The 18,667-nt window shown below is 53.8% G+C and overlaps 1 protein-coding gene across 1 annotated transcript; it reads right to left on the minus strand.

The window, feature by feature from the left end:
• Positions 1-661: 661 nt before the first annotated feature.
• On the minus strand, positions 662-10,794 carry KCNA2 (potassium voltage-gated channel subfamily A member 2). Its single transcript, XM_055820025.1, has 2 exons — positions 10,146-10,794; positions 662-9,520 (listed from the first exon to the last, which is right to left on the minus strand). The coding sequence occupies exon 2, from the start codon at positions 8,245-8,247 to the stop codon at positions 6,748-6,750; it is 1,500 nt and encodes a 499-aa protein (XP_055676000.1). The 5' UTR covers positions 8,248-9,520; positions 10,146-10,794; the 3' UTR covers positions 662-6,747.
• Positions 10,795-18,667: the final 7,873 nt, after the last annotated feature.

The following is an 18,667-nucleotide window of genomic DNA, read 5'->3' on the forward strand; positions in this document are numbered from 1 at the left end:
CTGGGGATGGAGCACCCCAACCGTGGCTCTGCCAGAAGAGCTGAAGCCACCCCGGGGAGCCCGTCCCTGTTCCCTGCTGGGAGGCACCTCTGGGGACACGACGTTTGCAGCCCCACAGAGGACGGGCTACTAGTGCCGTCCCTGCCCATTTGCCTCTCCCTCTTCCAAGATGCCAGCTGAAACGGGTACCCAGCGGGTCCTCCCCAGGCTTTCCCAAGAGCAGGTTTGTCCCCCAGCACCTCCCATGCCCGTTACCTGCAGGGATGTAGCCAATATCCAAATTGGTGGAGTGGAGAACAATGGGGACCATGTCCTTGACCCCGGCTCCAGCCCCTTCCCCTCGCCTGTGTTGCTGCCAGAGATATGTTTTGGAGCAAATCCCACAGAGGGGGGTGTCCCATACACACCACGTAGCATGTTTGTCCTCACCAGTGCCCACCACCGAGAGCCACCAGCTCCTCCCAAGGGGTTTCCCCCCCCCCCCCCAGCAGCCCTCGCCGACTGGCTGATGGTGGAGCACAAACTGAATTTCCCACAGTTCAGGCTGCTCCTTTTTCTCCCAGCAGGTTGACACGTACAGCAAAAAAATGCCCAGACTACCCAAAATATAGCTGCTTGTCTTTTTCTTCCCCACCCGCCACAGAACCGATATCAAAATAACTCCTCAATAATATACATATTTATTTTCTCTTAATTAGTGCTGATATTTACAAAAATCGTGATACTCTGTGAAGAATAAATTATATACACTCATGATAAACCAGACAGCAAATGCTCATTTGGAATACGTATGTACACAGATCTATATACCTATATACAACGGTCAGCCTTATTGACGGGGGTGCCCCTCAGCCCCTTACCCACCCAACCCCCGGGACACCCCCACATCGTCAATAAGAGCAGTCACGTCTATACACACTGTGCAATTCGGATACAGCTGGTGTCTAAATTTGTGTCTAGCAAACGCATGGTTAAATGACTTGAAATTCCCACGAGTCCTCCTTGAACAGTTTATAGGCCTCTCTCCATTCCCGGTCCCATTTCTCCCGTAACCATGGAAACAAAAGGTTCAGTTCCAGCATCCTTAGGATGAGTCCTTCTTGGATTTCCTCTTCCTATCGATTCGCTCAAATTCGGCATCGCACGCGGGGTGGATCCAATACCCATTTTTTTCCCCCCTTGCGCTTCGGCGTGTGACATTGGAGGACAAGAGCGCAATCTCAAGCAACAAGGGAGCAAGTGCAAATAGATAATTATAGTCTTCTAGGCGGCAGAAAATTAAAAGAAATTAAACAAATTAATTTTTTTCAAAATAAAACCAAAGTCCAAAAGACTGACTGACCCCCAAGCTCAGGACGGGCAGGGCTGGGGAGGGGAACGTGGGCCCCGCGAGTGTCCACGTGCGTGGACCTTGTGTGGTTACACCATGTCCAGCAGCTCCTAGAAGCCAACCCCCCCCACCTCCCCCTCGCCAGAGGAGAAACATGGATAAGGAATTTTCCTCTCATCACGTACAACTGGGCTGGGGGATCTTGCCCCTGGGTGTAAATCAGCGCTGAGCTCCCAGGGACGGTTTACACTACTGGAGGCTGGTTCATCTCCCCCCACGATGGGACGAGGCAGGAGCCCAGCGCCCAGTTCTGAGAAGGGGGGATGATACTGGGGCAGCCAAATGCAGTAACACCACGAGGAGACCGAGGCACGCCGTTCACCCGGGGGCTGGGGGAGGCCAGTGCTTTGGCCAGGGGCAGGATGGTGGCTGGTGCACGGAGGGGACCCTTGTCCCTCCCCCAGGGCTCCTGGCAGAGGGGAGCAGCTGCCCCCCAAGGGGATGGACTGAGGGATGTGCTAGATGCGGAGGAGGTCAAATGCTGCCAGGGGTGCAAGGAGGGAGCCACAGCCTTTTTTTGGGTACAAAACGAAAAGGTTTGGGGCTGACTCCTTCTTTCCTCAGCCTCTTCCACCCTAGCAGCACACTGAGCAGCTCCTACTGACAGGAGAAACCCCTGGGACCCCCCCTTCCAGGCCTTCCATGGATGTAGACCTTGATATAAACCCACCCCGGCTCCAAAACAAGGAGATGCTTCTCACCACCACCCTGGGACCACAAGCCCGCGTGGTTCAAAGGGATCTAAAATCCAACCAGTCGAAAACCCCCGAGTGCAGCACAGCGCCTGCACCGCAAACAAATCCCTTCGGCTTCTGCTGGGCTTTCCCTGCACAGCCACAGCCACCAGCCCGGGGATCTGGGATCGGGAACAGAGATGCTGCAGATCTGCTGGTTTGCAGAGGGGTGCACGGAGCCGAATGCTGCTTGCCCCTCGGGATGCTCCCACTTCCCAGGCCAGATTCGCATCTCCTTGGCTTGGGCCCATCCCTGAGAGTGTTGCAAGCTCTGGAAAAGCTACAAGACTTTGGCAGCAATTTCAAGGGCTGACCCAGGAATTATCTGATAACAAAGCAAGGCCCTTCCTGAAATACTTCCTCCTCCTCTGTCTTCTTCTCTCCTTCTGTGTATTTACGCATAAATATGTCCATATTTACACACCCACATGCTACACTCTCATAACGCCAATCTAGAGATCCTTTTCGTCGTATAGCTCAGTATTCAAATCTGTAGGACCTGGACACAAAACGTCACCGCAGAGATTAGTTTTCCCAACTAAACACTTTCCCCCACACAGATAATTTTTTCCTAGCAGCCCTAATCGCTTGCTGGCATCCAGCTGGTACACGAGCCTCACCCCATTGCCCTTAGCAGAGATTTTGGAAGATATTAAAGGGCTGATGGGTTGCCTGCAGGCTTGGGCACGTGGTTGGGTCCTAGAAGACAACCCGTGCTGTAACCACCACTTTCCATCTCTCCAAAACACAAAGCACAAAGGGTAAAACCAAAATACAGGTGCTGTCCCTTCTGGGTACCAACCCAGGAGCATCTCCATAAACCAGAGAGCTTCAGTCCTCCATCCCCCGCCTGGAGAGAGGCAAACACCTCCATGGGAGGAGGAGAGGAACCAGAGTACCTACGTTAGGTGGCCCGATGAAATCCGATGAGGATGGTAGGACCTTCCCCTTCCTTGGTCCCTGATTTAGCATCCTCAGTCTGAGCCACTTTGCAGCTCATTTTTGCACCTTTCAGAGTCAAGGGGAGTTTGGGATGCTCAGCATCTCCACAGAAAGGGGCCCAGAGTTTCAAACCAAATTCCTCAAGAAAAAAATAAAACCATATTTCTTTTTTCCCAAAAAAATCACAGTCTCCTCCTGAAAAACTGGTTCAAGATCACATCAGTGAGTCAGAAGCAAAGCTAGAAATAGCACTAGAGCTCCGACCTGCAGGCACAAATCCCATTAAAAGCTTTAGGGGAACCATTTCTCTGTGCAGTGGAGAAACCTGGACCCTTGTGCAGCCTGATGCTTCGCTTCCAGCCCACGGCCCCCGTGGACCTTGTTTGCCCCATACTAAACATCTGAGCACTTATCCAGGTTTTCCCTATTTCCCAAACGCCGTGCCAAGGGCAGCCCAGAGACACGCTCCCACCAAGGCTGGTCTTCCCCAGGAACATCTGCCTGGGTCAGTGCGAGAGGTGCAGGGTCTGTCCCGAGGGAGGGAGCGGCCGTGCTGACCCCTGCCATGGGGACAGATGCCAGCTCACATTGGTGATGATGGGAGGAACGTGGCCTTTTACTCCTTGGCCCCGTTTGTCCCTGCAATGCAGCTCTGGGGTTTCCCAAGGCAGCTGGGACCTGAGCGGGTTTGGATGGGCCTGATCCTGCTCACGGATCCACTCTCCCCTCCTGTCCAGCCTCAGAAAGCCCAGAGGGACACCGTGCCCAGAACAACACCTCCCAATAAACCCGTCACCATCCTTCTCCCCAAACCACAGCCGTGCTCATGCTCCCAAGATGCACCCAATACTTTGGTAATCCCCACCACCACCACCAAAATCACCCGAAGCCCATGGGCATTAAACAACCGAACCCTTCACAAAGTCTCATTGTGTGCCAGCATCCCCCCAAAACCCCGCAGCAACCCGCGCTCGGTGCTTCCCACACCCCATGGATGGGACCACTGGTGCCAGGGGCACCCACGGGTGAGCGGGCAGCATCCTGGTGCATCAGCATCCTGGTGCATCAGGCAGCTTCCCCGTGCAAGCTTGCGTCCCCACGGACCCACCGCGAGCCGGATCGATGGAAACTGGCTGACTGCCCTGGGAATGGTGCCCAAGCCGGTGACTCCCTCCAGCCCCATCCCCTTCGACGGGATGAGCTTCAGAAGCAGAAATTTATTGCTTTCAGTTGCGTTGCTTCTTTTTTGTGTGTGTATATAACACATTAACAGGTTTCAGGGGCTCCCATTTCAGAGCTGCAGCAGCAAAGAGGGAGCAGAGGGTTCCTAATATAACGAGATGTGACTAAAGACAGGCCGGGGGCCCCAGGCTGTGTGGTGCTGAGCACCTTTGAGACCCAATGCATTGATGCTGCTGGTCCTCTGCACCAAGCAGAAGCCAGGATTCTCATGCACTAATTGTGGACACTTGGTGTTAATTATAGCTAGGCCTGAATCAATCAATAAAATAAAAGTGAGGAGTGATTCCACCTGGCCGAGTGGAGCCATGTCAGCACAAGAGGTGGATCCGTCCCTAAAGCAGCATTTTAAACCATTGCTGTAGAATACGCTAGCACCGTTTATTTTATTGTTATTAGTGTGGTTCCCCTCTCTGAGCTCAGGACGGGTCTGAGGGACGTCCCTTGGGTGCTCGGCCGTGCGGTTCCCACCACCGCAGCAGTGCAGCGCTGCCCGTGCCCCACGCCAACCCAAATACACCCCAACTCAACCGGCTGCTGAACCCCATCCTGCACCCCGGGGAGGCTTTGCCTGACCAAGACCTTGGAAGAGGTTTGCATCCCTCTTCCCCCGACCCGGCAGAGGAACGGGGCGTCCATCCCTGGGGATTGTCAGCAACGGCGGGGGAAACACAAGGAAAACCAGACAGGGATGGGGAAAGCGGATGAGATCCCCCTGGACCAACAGGTCCCACCTATCCCCAAATAACACCGGGGATGAAGAAGAAGCAGAGATAACCTCAAGGTCTCTGCACCTCGCCTCACCCCTCCTAAAAATCCTGGAAGAACGCAAAGCAAAGGCTCAGAGGTGCCAGCACGGATCCAGCCCCCCCCTCAGCACGTGCCCTTTCCACCATAAAGGAATAAACCACCAGCCCTGAGCCTCTATGTGGTTGAAAAGGAGGTTTTCAGCCCAAAACGCACCCTGCCCTGGTTGTCCCATGGGTGCTGCGGGCCAGGGCATCCTGCTCCAGCCCATGTCCCACCATCCCGGCACCCCTGAACCGGGAGCCCCCCCAGTGCTCCAAGCGCTCACATTTGCTGAGGATTCGGCCCTAGTGTCGCTCTCTAAATATCTATACACACACACACGATAATTATACGGGAAACAGCTGAAAATTGCTGAACAAACAAGTCAGGAGAGCTGGTACCTGCTATTCCACCTGCTCCTCGTGCCTTCTCTGACCCACGGTGCTTTCTGCTCATGACACCAAGATTAATGACTAATTACTCGCCCCATAATGAGTGCAGGTGTTTCACTTTCAGCTCACCTTCCCTGGCTTGCATTACTTGGCTCTTGTGTCTGGACGCTCGGACACTCAGGCTTTGCCTTGTTATCTATCAAACTGTTGTCAGCATGTGCCTTCCCCATCCAGTTTTTAAATATAATGGAGATTTTTTAACTCCCATGAATCTCCTTCGAGCCACCGGAGGATCTATAAACACTATAAACATGAATACTGTATAGTCTACTAAGAAAATATATATTTGTGTGTGTATTAAATATTCAGATTCATGCAACAAATATCCATGCAGCTGTACTGTGTATTACTGGTTAAATTTCACTGCAGCATAAATATATTATAGGCCACAGCATAGTTGCTCCAGTTTTATATATAGATATAAAAAAAGATGCTTTTTCCAACTCATTTTCGATGTGTCAGTGGAGGTGTCTTTGGTGATCCTGGAAAATATTAGTGATGGAATTGTCATCTAAATAAATAAATAAAATCCAAGCGCTTGATTTATTTACTCGTCCCTCCCGATGCCTAGCGTAGAAAATTTAAGACTTAATAAATAATGTGCCGTCATACTAATTATCCCTCCCCTGGGCCTCACACTGGCATACTGCAGTGGCTGAAACTATTGCAGCATGCAGCATTTTCAGTTATGAAACATGAGCCTGGGCGATGCGTTCGCACTTGGCATTCCCGGGGCGGAAAGCCGAGCCTTCAGGCAACCGGGACACACAACTGCCTCTTCCCTTCATTCAGTTCTGCCCCACCTTTCCCAGCCGTTCCCCACGCCTGTGACGGACTGTCACCCAGCTCCGCAGGCCGGGGACCGGCGGTCGTGGTACCCCAGGACGGCCGGGAGCTGCCCCCCGCATCCCCATCCTGTTGCTCGAAATGCCCAACCGCTCCGTATCTTTGGAAACCCACAAGCCTGGGATGGGAGAAGGGAAACGAAATGGTTTGGGGCGGGTTGTTTGTTTGGTTTTTTTTGCACGAACGCTTATTCAGTGTGGAAATCAAAGGTTAAAAGTCACTTACACAGCTATTGCTTCCCATGCAGAACCAAATATACACCGTAGAAAATACTGTATTAACTACAATGCAGAGCAGCACTCAATATCTGCAATTGTTCCACTTCAGCTTTAAACACGTTACTAGATTTTAGCGACTAGACATCGGTTAGCATTTTGGTGATATTCACATAGTTTGTGTTAGCTAGGGTGCAATTGGCTGTCTTCAAGTTCTCCTCCCTAAAATCCTCATTGCTATTGTTTACGCCTTCCTGAATCTCCATATAATCAGACTTACTAATAGTAGAGGCACTTCTGCTTTTCTTTAGGTCAGGGGAAGAGGGGATCTTTGGGCAGCTGGTTACTTGCAAATATTGAGCCTGCTCCTCTCCCTCCGTCTCCCGGTGGTAGAAGTAATTGAAGTTAGACACTATGACGGGCACTGGTAAGGCAATCGTTAATACGCCAGCGATGGCACACAAGGAACCCACTATTTTCCCCCCGATGGTCGTGGGGACCATGTCTCCGTAGCCAACAGTCGTCATGGAAACCACAGCCCACCAGAAGGCATCGGGGATGCTCGGGAACTGGGACTCGCTCTCATCAGCCTCGGCAAAGTAGACGGCGCTGGAGAAGAGGATGACACCGATGAAGAGGAAAAATATCAAGAGGCCCAGCTCCCGCATGCTGGCCTTGAGAGTCTGCCCCAGGATCTGCAGCCCCTTGGAGTGCCGGGAGAGCTTGAAGATCCTGAAGACCCGCACCAAGCGGATGACTCGGAGGATGGCCAAGGACATGGCTTGCTGGCCTTGCTGACCATCCTCTGGCTTCTCGGCCAGCTCCGTCCCTAAGGTGATGAAATAGGGAATGATGGCCACAATGTCTATAATGTTCATGATGTTGGTAAAAAACCCAGCCTTGCTGGGGCAGGCGAAAAACCTCACCAAGAACTCAAAGGAGAACCAGATGATGCAAAGCGTCTCCACGATGAAGAAGGGGTCTGTGAAAGAGGTGGACTGCTGGTACCCCATGCTGCTGTTGGAGTAGGGGGGGTGGCTCAGCCCGCTGCCGTGCATGTCTTCGTTCTCATCCCGAAAAATGGGCAATGTTTCCAGGCAAAAGCTGACGATAGAGATTAAAATCACCATGACGGAGACAATAGCTATAATCCTGGCAGGTCCTGAGCTCTCGGGGTACTCAAAGAGCAGCCACACTTGTCTCTGAAACTCGTTCTCAGGCAACGGCCGCTCCTCTTCTTTGATGTAGCCTTCATCCTCCCGAAACATCTCCATCGCTTCTTCCCCCAGTTCATAGAAACGAATCTCTTCCGAGAAGATATCTAAGGGCACGTTAACCGGCCTCCGCAACCTCCCACCGGACTGGTAATAGTACAAAATCGCATCGAAGCTGGGTCTGTTCCGATCAAAAAAATACTCATTCCGGAGCGGGTCAAAATACCTCATCCTCTTTTTAGGATCCCCTAGCAAGGTCTCGGGAAACTGGGCTAGCGTCTTGAGCTGCGTCTCAAAGCGTAGACCCGAAATATTAATGACCACCCTCTCGCAGCATTCATGGTCGGTCTCAGGGTTATACGTGTCCTGCGGGTGACCGGGAAGAGCTGCAGCTTCGTCTGCAGGATCTCCAGTAGCAACTGTCATATTGGGGTTTAAAAGAAATCCTTAGGCTAAACTCTTCCCAGGGCCCAGTGGTGGTGGGATCGGATTCAGGGCAGGGCTACTATCCTGCAGAAGGACAGGTACGTAGGTTTGGAAGTGTCTCATGAAAAGGCGAAGGGATGAGATAAAAGAAAAAAGAGAAAATAAAAAAAAATTAAAAAATAAAAAAAAAATAAAAAAAAAAAAAGGAAAGAAAATCGCCCCTGCTGAGAAAGAGAGAGATGAAATAAAGTTGGGGGGAGGAGAGCAGGTCTCTTCACTAGCGTGTCTATCCCCTTCCTGGGGGGGGGGAATTTGCCTTCCTTGGGACAGAGTTCAACAACTCCCATCTAAACCCATGAGGTGGAAGAGAGAAAACACCTGAGGAACCGTCCCCTAGTCCAAACCAGTGTGGAAAAACTGGCCCAGGCAAAGCGGGACTTGTGGGGTTTTTTTGTTTGTTTTTTTTTTTTTTGGCTAAAAATAAAAATCCCGATTTAAAAAACAAGAAGAAAAGAGGGGGAAGGGAAGAGAAAGGAAGGATGAAAAATCCCCCCCTCCGGCCCTAGCGTGGCGAGGGGAGAGGCAGAGCAGGCTCAGCTCAGTTCCAGGCATGCAGCTAAGGGTTAACATTTAACCGTGCGATCTCAGGCAATCTACCCTCTAGGAAAGCTCTGACTCTGGATTTCAGTTCCACACCTTCCCCATCCTCTCTTCCCTGGCCAGAAAGTGGCCAGGCCACATGCTGCCCTCCCTGCCTGCCGAATCCGAAGCCGGAGCCGCCGGTGCGAGCTGCCCCGCGGACCACCGCAGTCCCCCTCCTCGCTGGTGTCCCGGCTCCTGTCATCCTCTGCAAACCACCATGGCACACAGAAAACAAATCACATTACCTGGAGAAGCCAAATCTTAGTGTCTCTTAGTAACACCGATTATCTGACCCTGGGGAAATCCTAGAGAGAAATACAGGCTTCCAAGATCCCCATAATTTCCTCTCTCTTCAAAGTTAAAAATAATGGTGAGTCATCGTAGAAAAAGGAGAAGGGACATAAAAGGGCTTAGATTCCCAGATGGTGGAAGTCAGGTCTTGTAATGGTTTGGACTGGAGAGAGAGAAAGAGAGACAGAGAGACAGAGAGACAGGGTCTTCTCGGTAGCTGTTGCAGATCTGCACTTCAGGGCAGACGAGCGTCTGTCTGATGCTTTCGGTACGCCGGCGAAAAGATGCTAAGCTCAGCAAAACCCGATGTCCCCAGTGTCCTCGGGAGGTGTGGCATCGCCTGGAAAAAACACCGAGAAGGTAACAAGCTGCTGGGGGCTCGAAAGGAGCATCTGCAAAGCCCCAGCACCCCCCGGCACCCCCCTTTTCTTTTTTTTTCCTCCCCGCGAGCTGGTTGCCCGCTGCCTGGCCAACCTGCACTGCAACAGAGAGGAGGGCGAGAGCGCGCTAGCGGCACGGCGGAAAAAACCAGAGCCCCATCTCCCTCTGCTCTCGCTCAGCGCCACGGGGCCGTGCTGCCCGTGGGAGCCGGTGCCAGGCAAAGGGGAGGGGGGGAACGACGCAGCCCCCCCCCTCCCGGGCCGTTGAGGTTCTGCAAAGCCGCGGTGGGTTCCCACCAGCGCCGAGCAGCCGGTGGTACCCAGTGGGCGCAGCGCCCACGCCATCGCATCATCTTCCGGGGGGTTCAGGAGGCTCTGGCTGCAGCCACGAGACTGACCCCCCCCGCCGGTCCCCTCTCTGCCCTCCCCCCACCCCCACCCCCCCTCTGCAAGGCCACCTGCCCCCCCAGATGGCTCCGAGGAGCCCCCCGAGTATTGTGGGCCCAACCGTGGGACCCACGCGACCTGCATCCACCCTCCCCATCCTCCCAAAAGCTGCCCCCACCTCCCCCCCATCCGACCCACCCTGTGGGGATTCCACTCCGGTGGGCAAAATCTCTCATGGGGATGTTGAGGTTCTGGTCCCCGGTTGGTGCCGGGTCGTCAGCATCCCCGCTCCTAACGAGTGCTCATTTACATCATCCTGCATTGCCTCACACCATGGAGATGCTCAACCCAGAGAGGTCCAACCAACCTCTCATTTTTTTCCTTTTTTTTTTTTCCCTCCCAAAGAGAAAAAAAAAAAAAAACCAAAAAACCCCTCTAACCTCCCTTCTTCAGCTCCAACTCGACTTGTCTACTTTGAGCCAGGATTACAGAACCGGGTAGGGGAGGCAGGTGGAAAATAACCCCGCGGTCCCAATCTCCTCAGCAAAGATTTCAGCCGTCTCCAGGCCATTTATGCCTGTTGGTTCCTCTCTTCATCCCCCAAGGTGCAGATATTGCCGCAGATCCCTCTTTTCTTGGAAATTTCCCTTTTCCGTGCAACCCTCCTCTCCCTTCTCCTTATGCACTAGAAAAAATAGTACAACCCTGACAAGGCTTGCAGCATTCAACCGCTTCGCTTAACCCTTTTCTGCCAGGCCCACAGGAGAGGAGGTTGCATTTGTCCCAGTTTTTCTCCTTTTCCTGCATTTTCCCCCCACCGCTTGCTCCCCAGCGACCCGCTGAGGAGTTCAGCTGGATTTGACCTTCCCTGGCTCCTCTGAGCATCACACTAAACCACCACAAACACCATCTTTCTGCTGCTGCAAAAAAATATGTGGCAGCCACAGACCCCCATTTCACCAAAAATCAACCAACCTTCAATATTTTTTTTTTCCTAAATAAAGTTTTTCTCCTGCCCATACACTCTCTCCTCCCCTTTCTCCCTTCCCAAAACACCCCAGGTTTGTTTAACAGCGCAGAGATTTACTTTTTTATTAATTTTAATTTTTTTTTAACATGTTGATTTGTATTTGGTTGAGCTCTAGGCTCCTTCCTCCCAGCCCCAACCCAAGCGGTGATGCTCAGTGCTTCTCGGAGATGGTTACAGCATCAGCCCAGTTGACATCACACATCCCAGCACTCAGTTTCTCCTACTTGCTCCCCATCGCCCCCCCCCCCCCAAGCATCTTGGGGGTTAATTCATGCAGATTGGGGGGCTGGGGAGGGACCATAAAGGAGGGGGGTTGCCCAAAGACCCTCAGTTTTCCCCCTGCCTGCACAGAGGGCTGCAGGCAGGAGCCGTGCCTGCATTTCGGAGGGGTGTCAAGGACAAGGTCGCGTTTGCCACTCAACCAGGGACCCCCCCCCGCTTTCAGGGTGTATGGCCAGGCTGTGTTGAAGCAGGGCGGCAGGGGGGAGAGCAGGGGTGGGGGGGGGGGGGAAGGATGCAAGGCAGGGGGGGAAGAGAAAAAGGCACCAACTCACAATTGGCTCTGCAGTCAGGCATGCGGCGAATGCACAAGCAGCCGCTCCGCTCCGTGCCGCCGCCAGCACCTCGCACCTACGGCCCCCAAAACTCGTACCCCTGGAGTCAACCCCTCCGAAGGCAGCAGAGCTTCCCCATGAATATTCATAAGACTAATATGAGCATCTTCCCCCCACCCCACCCCTCCTGCCTCCCTCCTCCCAAGCAAGAGACCTAGATTTCAACCACTGGGAAATAATCATATCCCTGGATACGTGATGCTGCTTTACCATGCGGCTCCGATCCATGCCATATTCTCGGTAATAGCCTGGATCTGCTCAGGGAGATCTGGAGGATGGGGAGCCACCAGCTCCATGCAGCTTTGGGGAAGGAAATGGGGCAGGATCGGAGTCACAGGGACCATGCTGCTCTGCTCTTGCCTGGGATGAGGATGTAAATCGCAATAATTTTATATCACTTCACACTTACTGACCTCTCCCCATAAGGAGGGATCTCCCATGCCCAGAGGAGGGAGATGGCCAAGCTCCTACAAACTTGCCATACAAAACCCGTGGATCAATCCCTGTCTTAGGCCACAAGGGAGATGCTTTGGCTTGGACTGCTCTGCAATTACCCTGTGGCCCCACAAAAAGCATCGGGGCAGCAACAAGTCCTGCAAGGCGCATGGCACCCAGCAGACACGAGGGCTGGAGGAGGCAATGGGAAATATTCCTATTCCCAGGGGTCAAATTTGCAAGGAGCTGCCGGTGCCGACAGCGGTCGCCCCAGGGACAAGAACCCGAGGTGGGATGGGAGGGCATGGACCACGCTGAATACCCAAGAAAATCAGTGCTAAGTGGAACGCCCAGGCATCCAGGGGGACGTGGGGACATGGTAGGTCTAAACCGCGTGACCCGAGCTCCCTGAGGTGCCAGGAGCAGCGGGATGCACAGAGCCGGAGAGTGGGAGCAGCACTGGGGGGGGTGAGGGGGATGCTCTTGCCCACTGCTCCTCCCAACACACCTCTCCATCTTGAAACACAAAGCCATTTCCTCGAGCCCCAGCTCGATCCCAAGATTGAAAATGAATTTCAAACCCCACAGGAAAATTGGGAATCCTTGGCTCCCTGCTGTGAATGGGCTTCCTTACCGCTCGCATCCAGCCGGACAGGAGGCTGCCCTGGGTGAAGGGGGGGTGATCTCATCCGCATCATTTCTGCCTTTTCTGAAGGCAGATCTGCCATAGCAGGGTAGGTTGAATCCAGCAAATTATTTCCCCAAGGCAAATTCTTATGCAATATGCAGAAACTAAGGCCGGGCAGGGAACAATTCGAGTGAAGCTGAATTTCCAACTTGTTATTCCTGCTGCCGCCTTGCGAAGGTTTTGCAAAACCGGGGGGATTTTTCATAGAAACAGCACCAGCTCCTTACAAAGAGCCAAAACCCCGTCTCTAGCAAACCAGGGGAATTTCTCTGAATTGAGTGACACTCTCCTGATTTACTATCCTAATTGTGGAGCTATTATTATAGTCTGTGTGTCTGCACTTGCCTCCCTCAGCCACGCTGACAACTCCAGACGTAACCCAGCCTTTCCGAGAACTAGACAAGCTGATGCACTGCACCCACTTGTCTGTTTTACACGGATTTCACCAGCCGATGTCTTTGCATCAATATTAGCATTAAAAAATAAGTCCCTTCTGGATTATTTCTCTTCTCAAAATGGACTTTATAGTCACCCAAACTGGAAACCTTACCCCACCTGCATGCGTGTGGCCCTGGGAAAGCCACCCGGAGTGAGGATATCCCAGGCACCAGGAGAGCCAGTGGCCAGGTCCCACCAGGAAGCAGAAGAGCTTCCCTTGCTTTACTGCTTTTATTTCCCAGGAAGCCCCCAAAGGCTGTTCAGACCCTCTGTTTGTGGCCTTGCAGCCAACCATCCAACCAAAAATCAAAAATGTGCACTTTTTTCCCTTTCCCCCCGCCCCGTAGCCTGCCAGTGGTGGGTTTGGGAGATGCTCCGTGACGTGGTGCTGTAGGGACATGGATGAAACCCACAGGGCAGGGTTGTCCCCCGGACTGGCCTCATCCAGGACAGCTGGACTCAAGTCCCTGTGTCACATTGCAAAGCAGGACCCACAGCCAGCCCCACACCACATTGCTCAGGACACCTCGGACGGGCACTTATGTAAACCCAGCTGCTCCTCACTCCCTCCCAGGGAGGACAGACCCTGTCCCACCACCTTCACACATCCTGCACAGCCTCAGGTGATGGCATCTCCCTGTAGCGACCCTCCTGGGGACCCTGTGCCACCTTCTGCAAAGCCAGAGGGAATTTGAAGGCTGGAGCAGACACCAGCAGCTGTGCCAGGAGGAAGAGCCAAGTTGGACCATGGTTTTGGCCATGGTGCCAAGCAGAGAGGGCGTGGATGGGGCAGGGTGCTGAGCCCTCATCTCCATCCAAGCCATGGTTTTCCAGCTGAAGGGGTTGAAATAACTGGGCTCCCTGTCATTTGAGGAGCTGTGAAAGCTGTAAGCGAGTTCCCAGGGCTGTGAGTCACCCTCCAGTGAAAGCACCCGACCTCCCACCCGCTGCCTACATCAGAGGACCGAGCTCCTGGCCCCCCAGCACCCATGTCTCAGTGCCTGGTGGCAAAAGGAGGGGACGCTAAGATATGTAGGTGACCCTGATGCAGTGGCATGGCATCTAAAAATGAAGACAGCTGGGGAACAAAATGACACAGACTCACAGAGCAGGACTTGCTCTTCCATAGCAGATGCTGCTGGTGAATCCCAAAATACCGTGGTGAGACAGGTCAGAGCAGCTCCCCCCACCTGGGGAGACAGGGGAGGGTTCGTGGATTTGCCCAGGGTGACACGGGAAAGGAGCACAAAGCGATGCTGGGGTTTCTCCTGGTCCCTTGGGAAAGCCAAAGGGAAACCAGCAAACATCGCCTGCCTGCAAAGTTAAGATTAAATACATTCTGCCTCTCTATTTCTCCAAGGTGGTATTCATAATAAAATATCTGATGATTTTTAAAATAGCTCCTTTGGGTACCAATCTGAATTCTCATTCGGTCAAGACTGCTGAGTTGCAACATCTTTGCCTCCAAAGATTCTCCACCAGCCTGGACAGGCGGTCTGGAGAGGAGCTGGGCACCATTCATTGAAAATAAAAGTAATTTACCTCGACTGAAAGACAGTAAAGAACTTCAGTTCTTTGGAGCTCAGCGAGATGATTGCCAATTATTTCATGCCAGGCTGCTGCTCGCTCCAGGACGGCTAATGGACCCAGTGCCGGGCTGGCGCAGGGGGAGCACCAGCCCTGGAAAGCTGCCTCCTGCCTGGGCTGCTCCAGCAGCGCCGGTTAAAAGGCTCTCAAAGCCGCTTTATTTCACTTGCACAAACAAAAAAGACAGGACAAGCCAAATTAACAAACAGAAAAGGAATCAATAGCCTCCTTCCAGCCAGGCGCGAGTGCTTTCAGCTCTGGAAAGAAAGCCCACCAGCTCGCAAGCCTGTGCATCACCCGTGGATAAAGCCCCCCCATCCCTCCGCGGGGCTGGGGCTGTATCGAAGGGGTCAGCCGAGCCCCTGTGTCCCCCTCCTCACCGAGGGGACCCAGCCGTGTCCCTCTGTCCTTCCAGTCCTCCTGCCCCAAAGGGACCGAGAGAGCAGAGTCGCTCCAGGGGTCCAAAAGCGCCTTTATTCAAGACGCCAACCCAACGCCCGCTTTGCCCAGCCAGGGCTGCTTCCGTGACCCCAAGGAGAGGAGAGGCGAGGAGCACCTCGTTTGGTTGATGATGATTCACCATCCTCTGCTCTGCCCCACTCCCTGCCCATCTGCCCCATGGAGCATCCCTCCTCCTCCAGCTCCAGGAGGGTGATGCTCACCAACAAGCAGGGAAATAGGGCCAAGAGCTGAAATCTTCTTGTTGTTGAGCTTAGGAAGGAGAAGAATAAGGGGAGAAGCCTCCAGTGGGGACAGCCAGTACCTGTGGGCAGATTGCCTTTGCCTTGGGGGAGCATTTAGGTGACCTCAGGGTCCCCTCTGCGCTGCCCTAACGGGGCACAACTGCTTTTAGCCATCAGTTTTGGGGCTGGTTCCCCGTGCAGGTGATGACCAGGGTGACAGCATCTCCCACCACGGCACAAATGGGACAAGCGGCCCCGCAGAGGCTCTTTTTAGACCCCGTGGGTCTCAGCCCAAGTGTCTGCTGGTGCTGGGTGGGGGTTAAGAGCTGCTGACAGTCAGAGCTGAGCCACGGAGTGGGCTGAGATGTTCCCACCACCCCAGATGTTCATCCCTCCCCGGGGAGCAGGAGGACTGCAAACATGCCAGGAGGAACAGGGGTTTGAGAGGATGATTCGTCTCTTCTCTTCCTCCCGTGCGGAGATTCTGCAGGGGGGAGATGCAGCCAGTGGGGATGCTCGGGCCAGGCAGCGCCTTCCCCATGGCTCGGTGGCGTGGGCACCAGGGCAGTTTTGGGCACGGTGGCACTGTGGGCACGGTGGCACCGTGGTGGCTTCAGCCACGAGATGGCACTGCATGGCACAGCACAAACCACCGCTGAGCCCAGCCCACTGGGCCAAATCCTGAGCTGGGCCAGGTTATGGGGCACGCCAGCCCCACGGCCGTGCCAGGTTGTGAACCATGCCAAGTCATGAGCTGCACCAAACTGTGGATTGTGCCAGACTCGGAGTTGTGCCAAATGGCGTGCCGTGCCGGGCCACTCCGACTTGGCCCCCAACCGTGCCATAAGCCCCCTCACTCACTGGCCAAGACCCCCATGTCTCTGCTGCCCATCCCAGCTCCTTTCCCTGCAGGGTCTGTCCGTGCCACGGTGGAAAATTTCCTAAAAGAAAAAAGAAATCCCAGATTTTGTGCACTTTCTCAAAGTTTTTTGGAGGAAATTCATTATTTTACCACGCTGCCCAGCTGCCAGGAGTGGCTGGAGATGTCCCATTGTGGTGACACTGATCTGGCCCTACAAGCATCTCCCTGAGCTCACTGTTCCTTCTGGTGACTTGGGCAGGTGACAGCCGCAGGGCTGCAGGTGACAGGGGGGAGGACAGCAGGTGACATGCCCAAGGCTACACGGACAGGCAGTTGTCAGAGCTCCCTGCGGGACCCAGGCACGCTGAGACCCCACAGCCCCGTCCCCTCAATCCGTGGGGGACACCACCAACTTGCAGCATCCTCTTCCCCGTCATTTCTCTACCGTATTTACTATTTCTTCATCTCCCACCCCCTCTTTTGGGAAAAGACAGACTTCCCCGTTTCCATGGAAACCCTCCCCCTCTCCCCTCACTTCTTCAAAGAGGTTTTCATCCGCTTCGTTCAAAAATAGCTATTTTTAGCTCCGGCTTCCCCTTCTCCCCCTCCCCACCCTCTGCTCCCAGCTCATGCTTTCCCAGACAAGCAGCACCCACCCGGCGCTGTCACCGCCACCGAGCACCCACAGGAGTGGTGGCACCACCCATGTGGCTGGTGACTTGGTTCAGCTTCATCCCTGCTCAGGTCGGTGGTCCACATCCTGGTGGTTCCCTTTATTTGTACTTAATTCCTCTGGGACTGTGGAAATGTTGGTGTATAAAGGAAATGCTTCTGTTCTGCAGGAAGGTCCTGGGAGCATCCGAAATCCCCACCGCTCTGCGAGCTGTGTCCTCGGGAATGACCATCCTTGCAGCATCCTATGGGATTCCACGACCCCGTGAAGCCAGGGGGATATTTCCTTCCCTGCAACCACAGAGGGCACAGAGCCCCACGTAGCCCCTTGGCTCCTGTTCAGCCCTCAGCTGGGACAAACACAGGTTGCCCAAATGCAGCCAAGCAAGCCACGCCGTGATGGCCATCATCTGGGACAGACAAGGAGAGCGTGGTCCCCTCTGCCCCCCCTCCCCAAAGCCAAGCACCTGCCACCCCCATAACGACGTTTGTCGGTTGGTGTCTCCATCCCATCTACGTTGCTGGTGCACATCATGTTCACGCCGATGGATAAATCAAGAGGTGGCTCAGACCGGGACACCCAGGAGAGCAGGAGGTGACACCTGCTTCCACCCTTCCCAAGCGCAGGCAGGGCAGGAACGGCGCCTGCGGCCCCGGGGTCAGCGCTGCCTGCAGCCCAGCATGGCGAGGTGCTGACAACGAAGCATGGGTAGCAGAAATTCAAGGCTATATCAATAAATTTGATAGGAACCAATTTCCAGGATCAGGTGGTGGTAAGCAAAGGAGATTTCCACGTGGGAAACGATAGCCATCCTATGGATGAATATGGCAGCAGAGGGACGGCCAACCACCCTTGCAGAAGGATGCAGCCTCACTGGTTGGAAAAGAAAGGAAGATCCTTTTGGGTACCAAGAGCTGTTCAAAAGATAGGAAGCGAAATATCTAATGCGAGGTGTGCTTAGCAAGGCAGGTCTGGGGAGAGAGGGAATACCCAGAACCCTGACTCCGAGCTGGAACAGCCCCTCTGCAGCATCCTGGAAAAGTCACAGTTGGACGAGCTGAATGCTCTGGGATACGACACAGGCCATTAAAATCCTGCGTAGTGGTGAGATGGTGAGTAGGGAATGATTAATCAATATTGCTTCATAACACAAGAAGGAAATGGCACCCAGGGAAATTTCCAAGCAGCAAATTTCCAGGCACCAAGCGAAGGATTTATGGCACATGTCACACTGATGCGCAGGGATGCCACCACGGCATCCCTGCTGCGGGGATGTCTATGCTTGGGTGAGGAGGTGAGCCAAATATCAGCCTAAAGAAGAGCAGAAACCAGCCCTGCCACAGCCAGGCTCCTCCAGACCCTTATTTTAAGATTAATTTATACCTCACAAACCCGGGCAGCACCAGTGTTTGCTCCATGTGTGGCTCCAAACACCCAGCACTGTTACGGCCATTTACCTGCTGCTGTTTGTAACCGCTGGAGATGAAGCGTGAGACACCCACCCTGCTGTCACACTGTGCCAGCCCTGGGCTCTGCGAGCCTCTCAGCTCCTCCCTCCAAAAAAACAACAGGTTGGTAAATAAAAGGCGGCTTGGGGGTGATTTGCTGTCGTCACCACGTCCAGTCCCTCTGCAGCTCTTCGGTGCAATGTCTCCATGCATTTATCACCCCAAGTACGGGCTGGAAACCCCGCAAGACCCATGGGGTCTG

This window comes from Falco peregrinus, chromosome 16, assembly GCF_023634155.1.
Source record: "Falco peregrinus isolate bFalPer1 chromosome 16, bFalPer1.pri, whole genome shotgun sequence".
Classification (NCBI taxonomy): domain Eukaryota; kingdom Metazoa; phylum Chordata; class Aves; order Falconiformes; family Falconidae; genus Falco; species Falco peregrinus.

What these genes read in the sequence shown, in the direction of transcription:
- KCNA2 (XM_055820025.1), bottom strand. Translation starts at nt 8,247, where the DNA reads ATGACAGTTGCTACTGGAGATCCTGCAGACGAAGCTGCAGCTCTTCCC.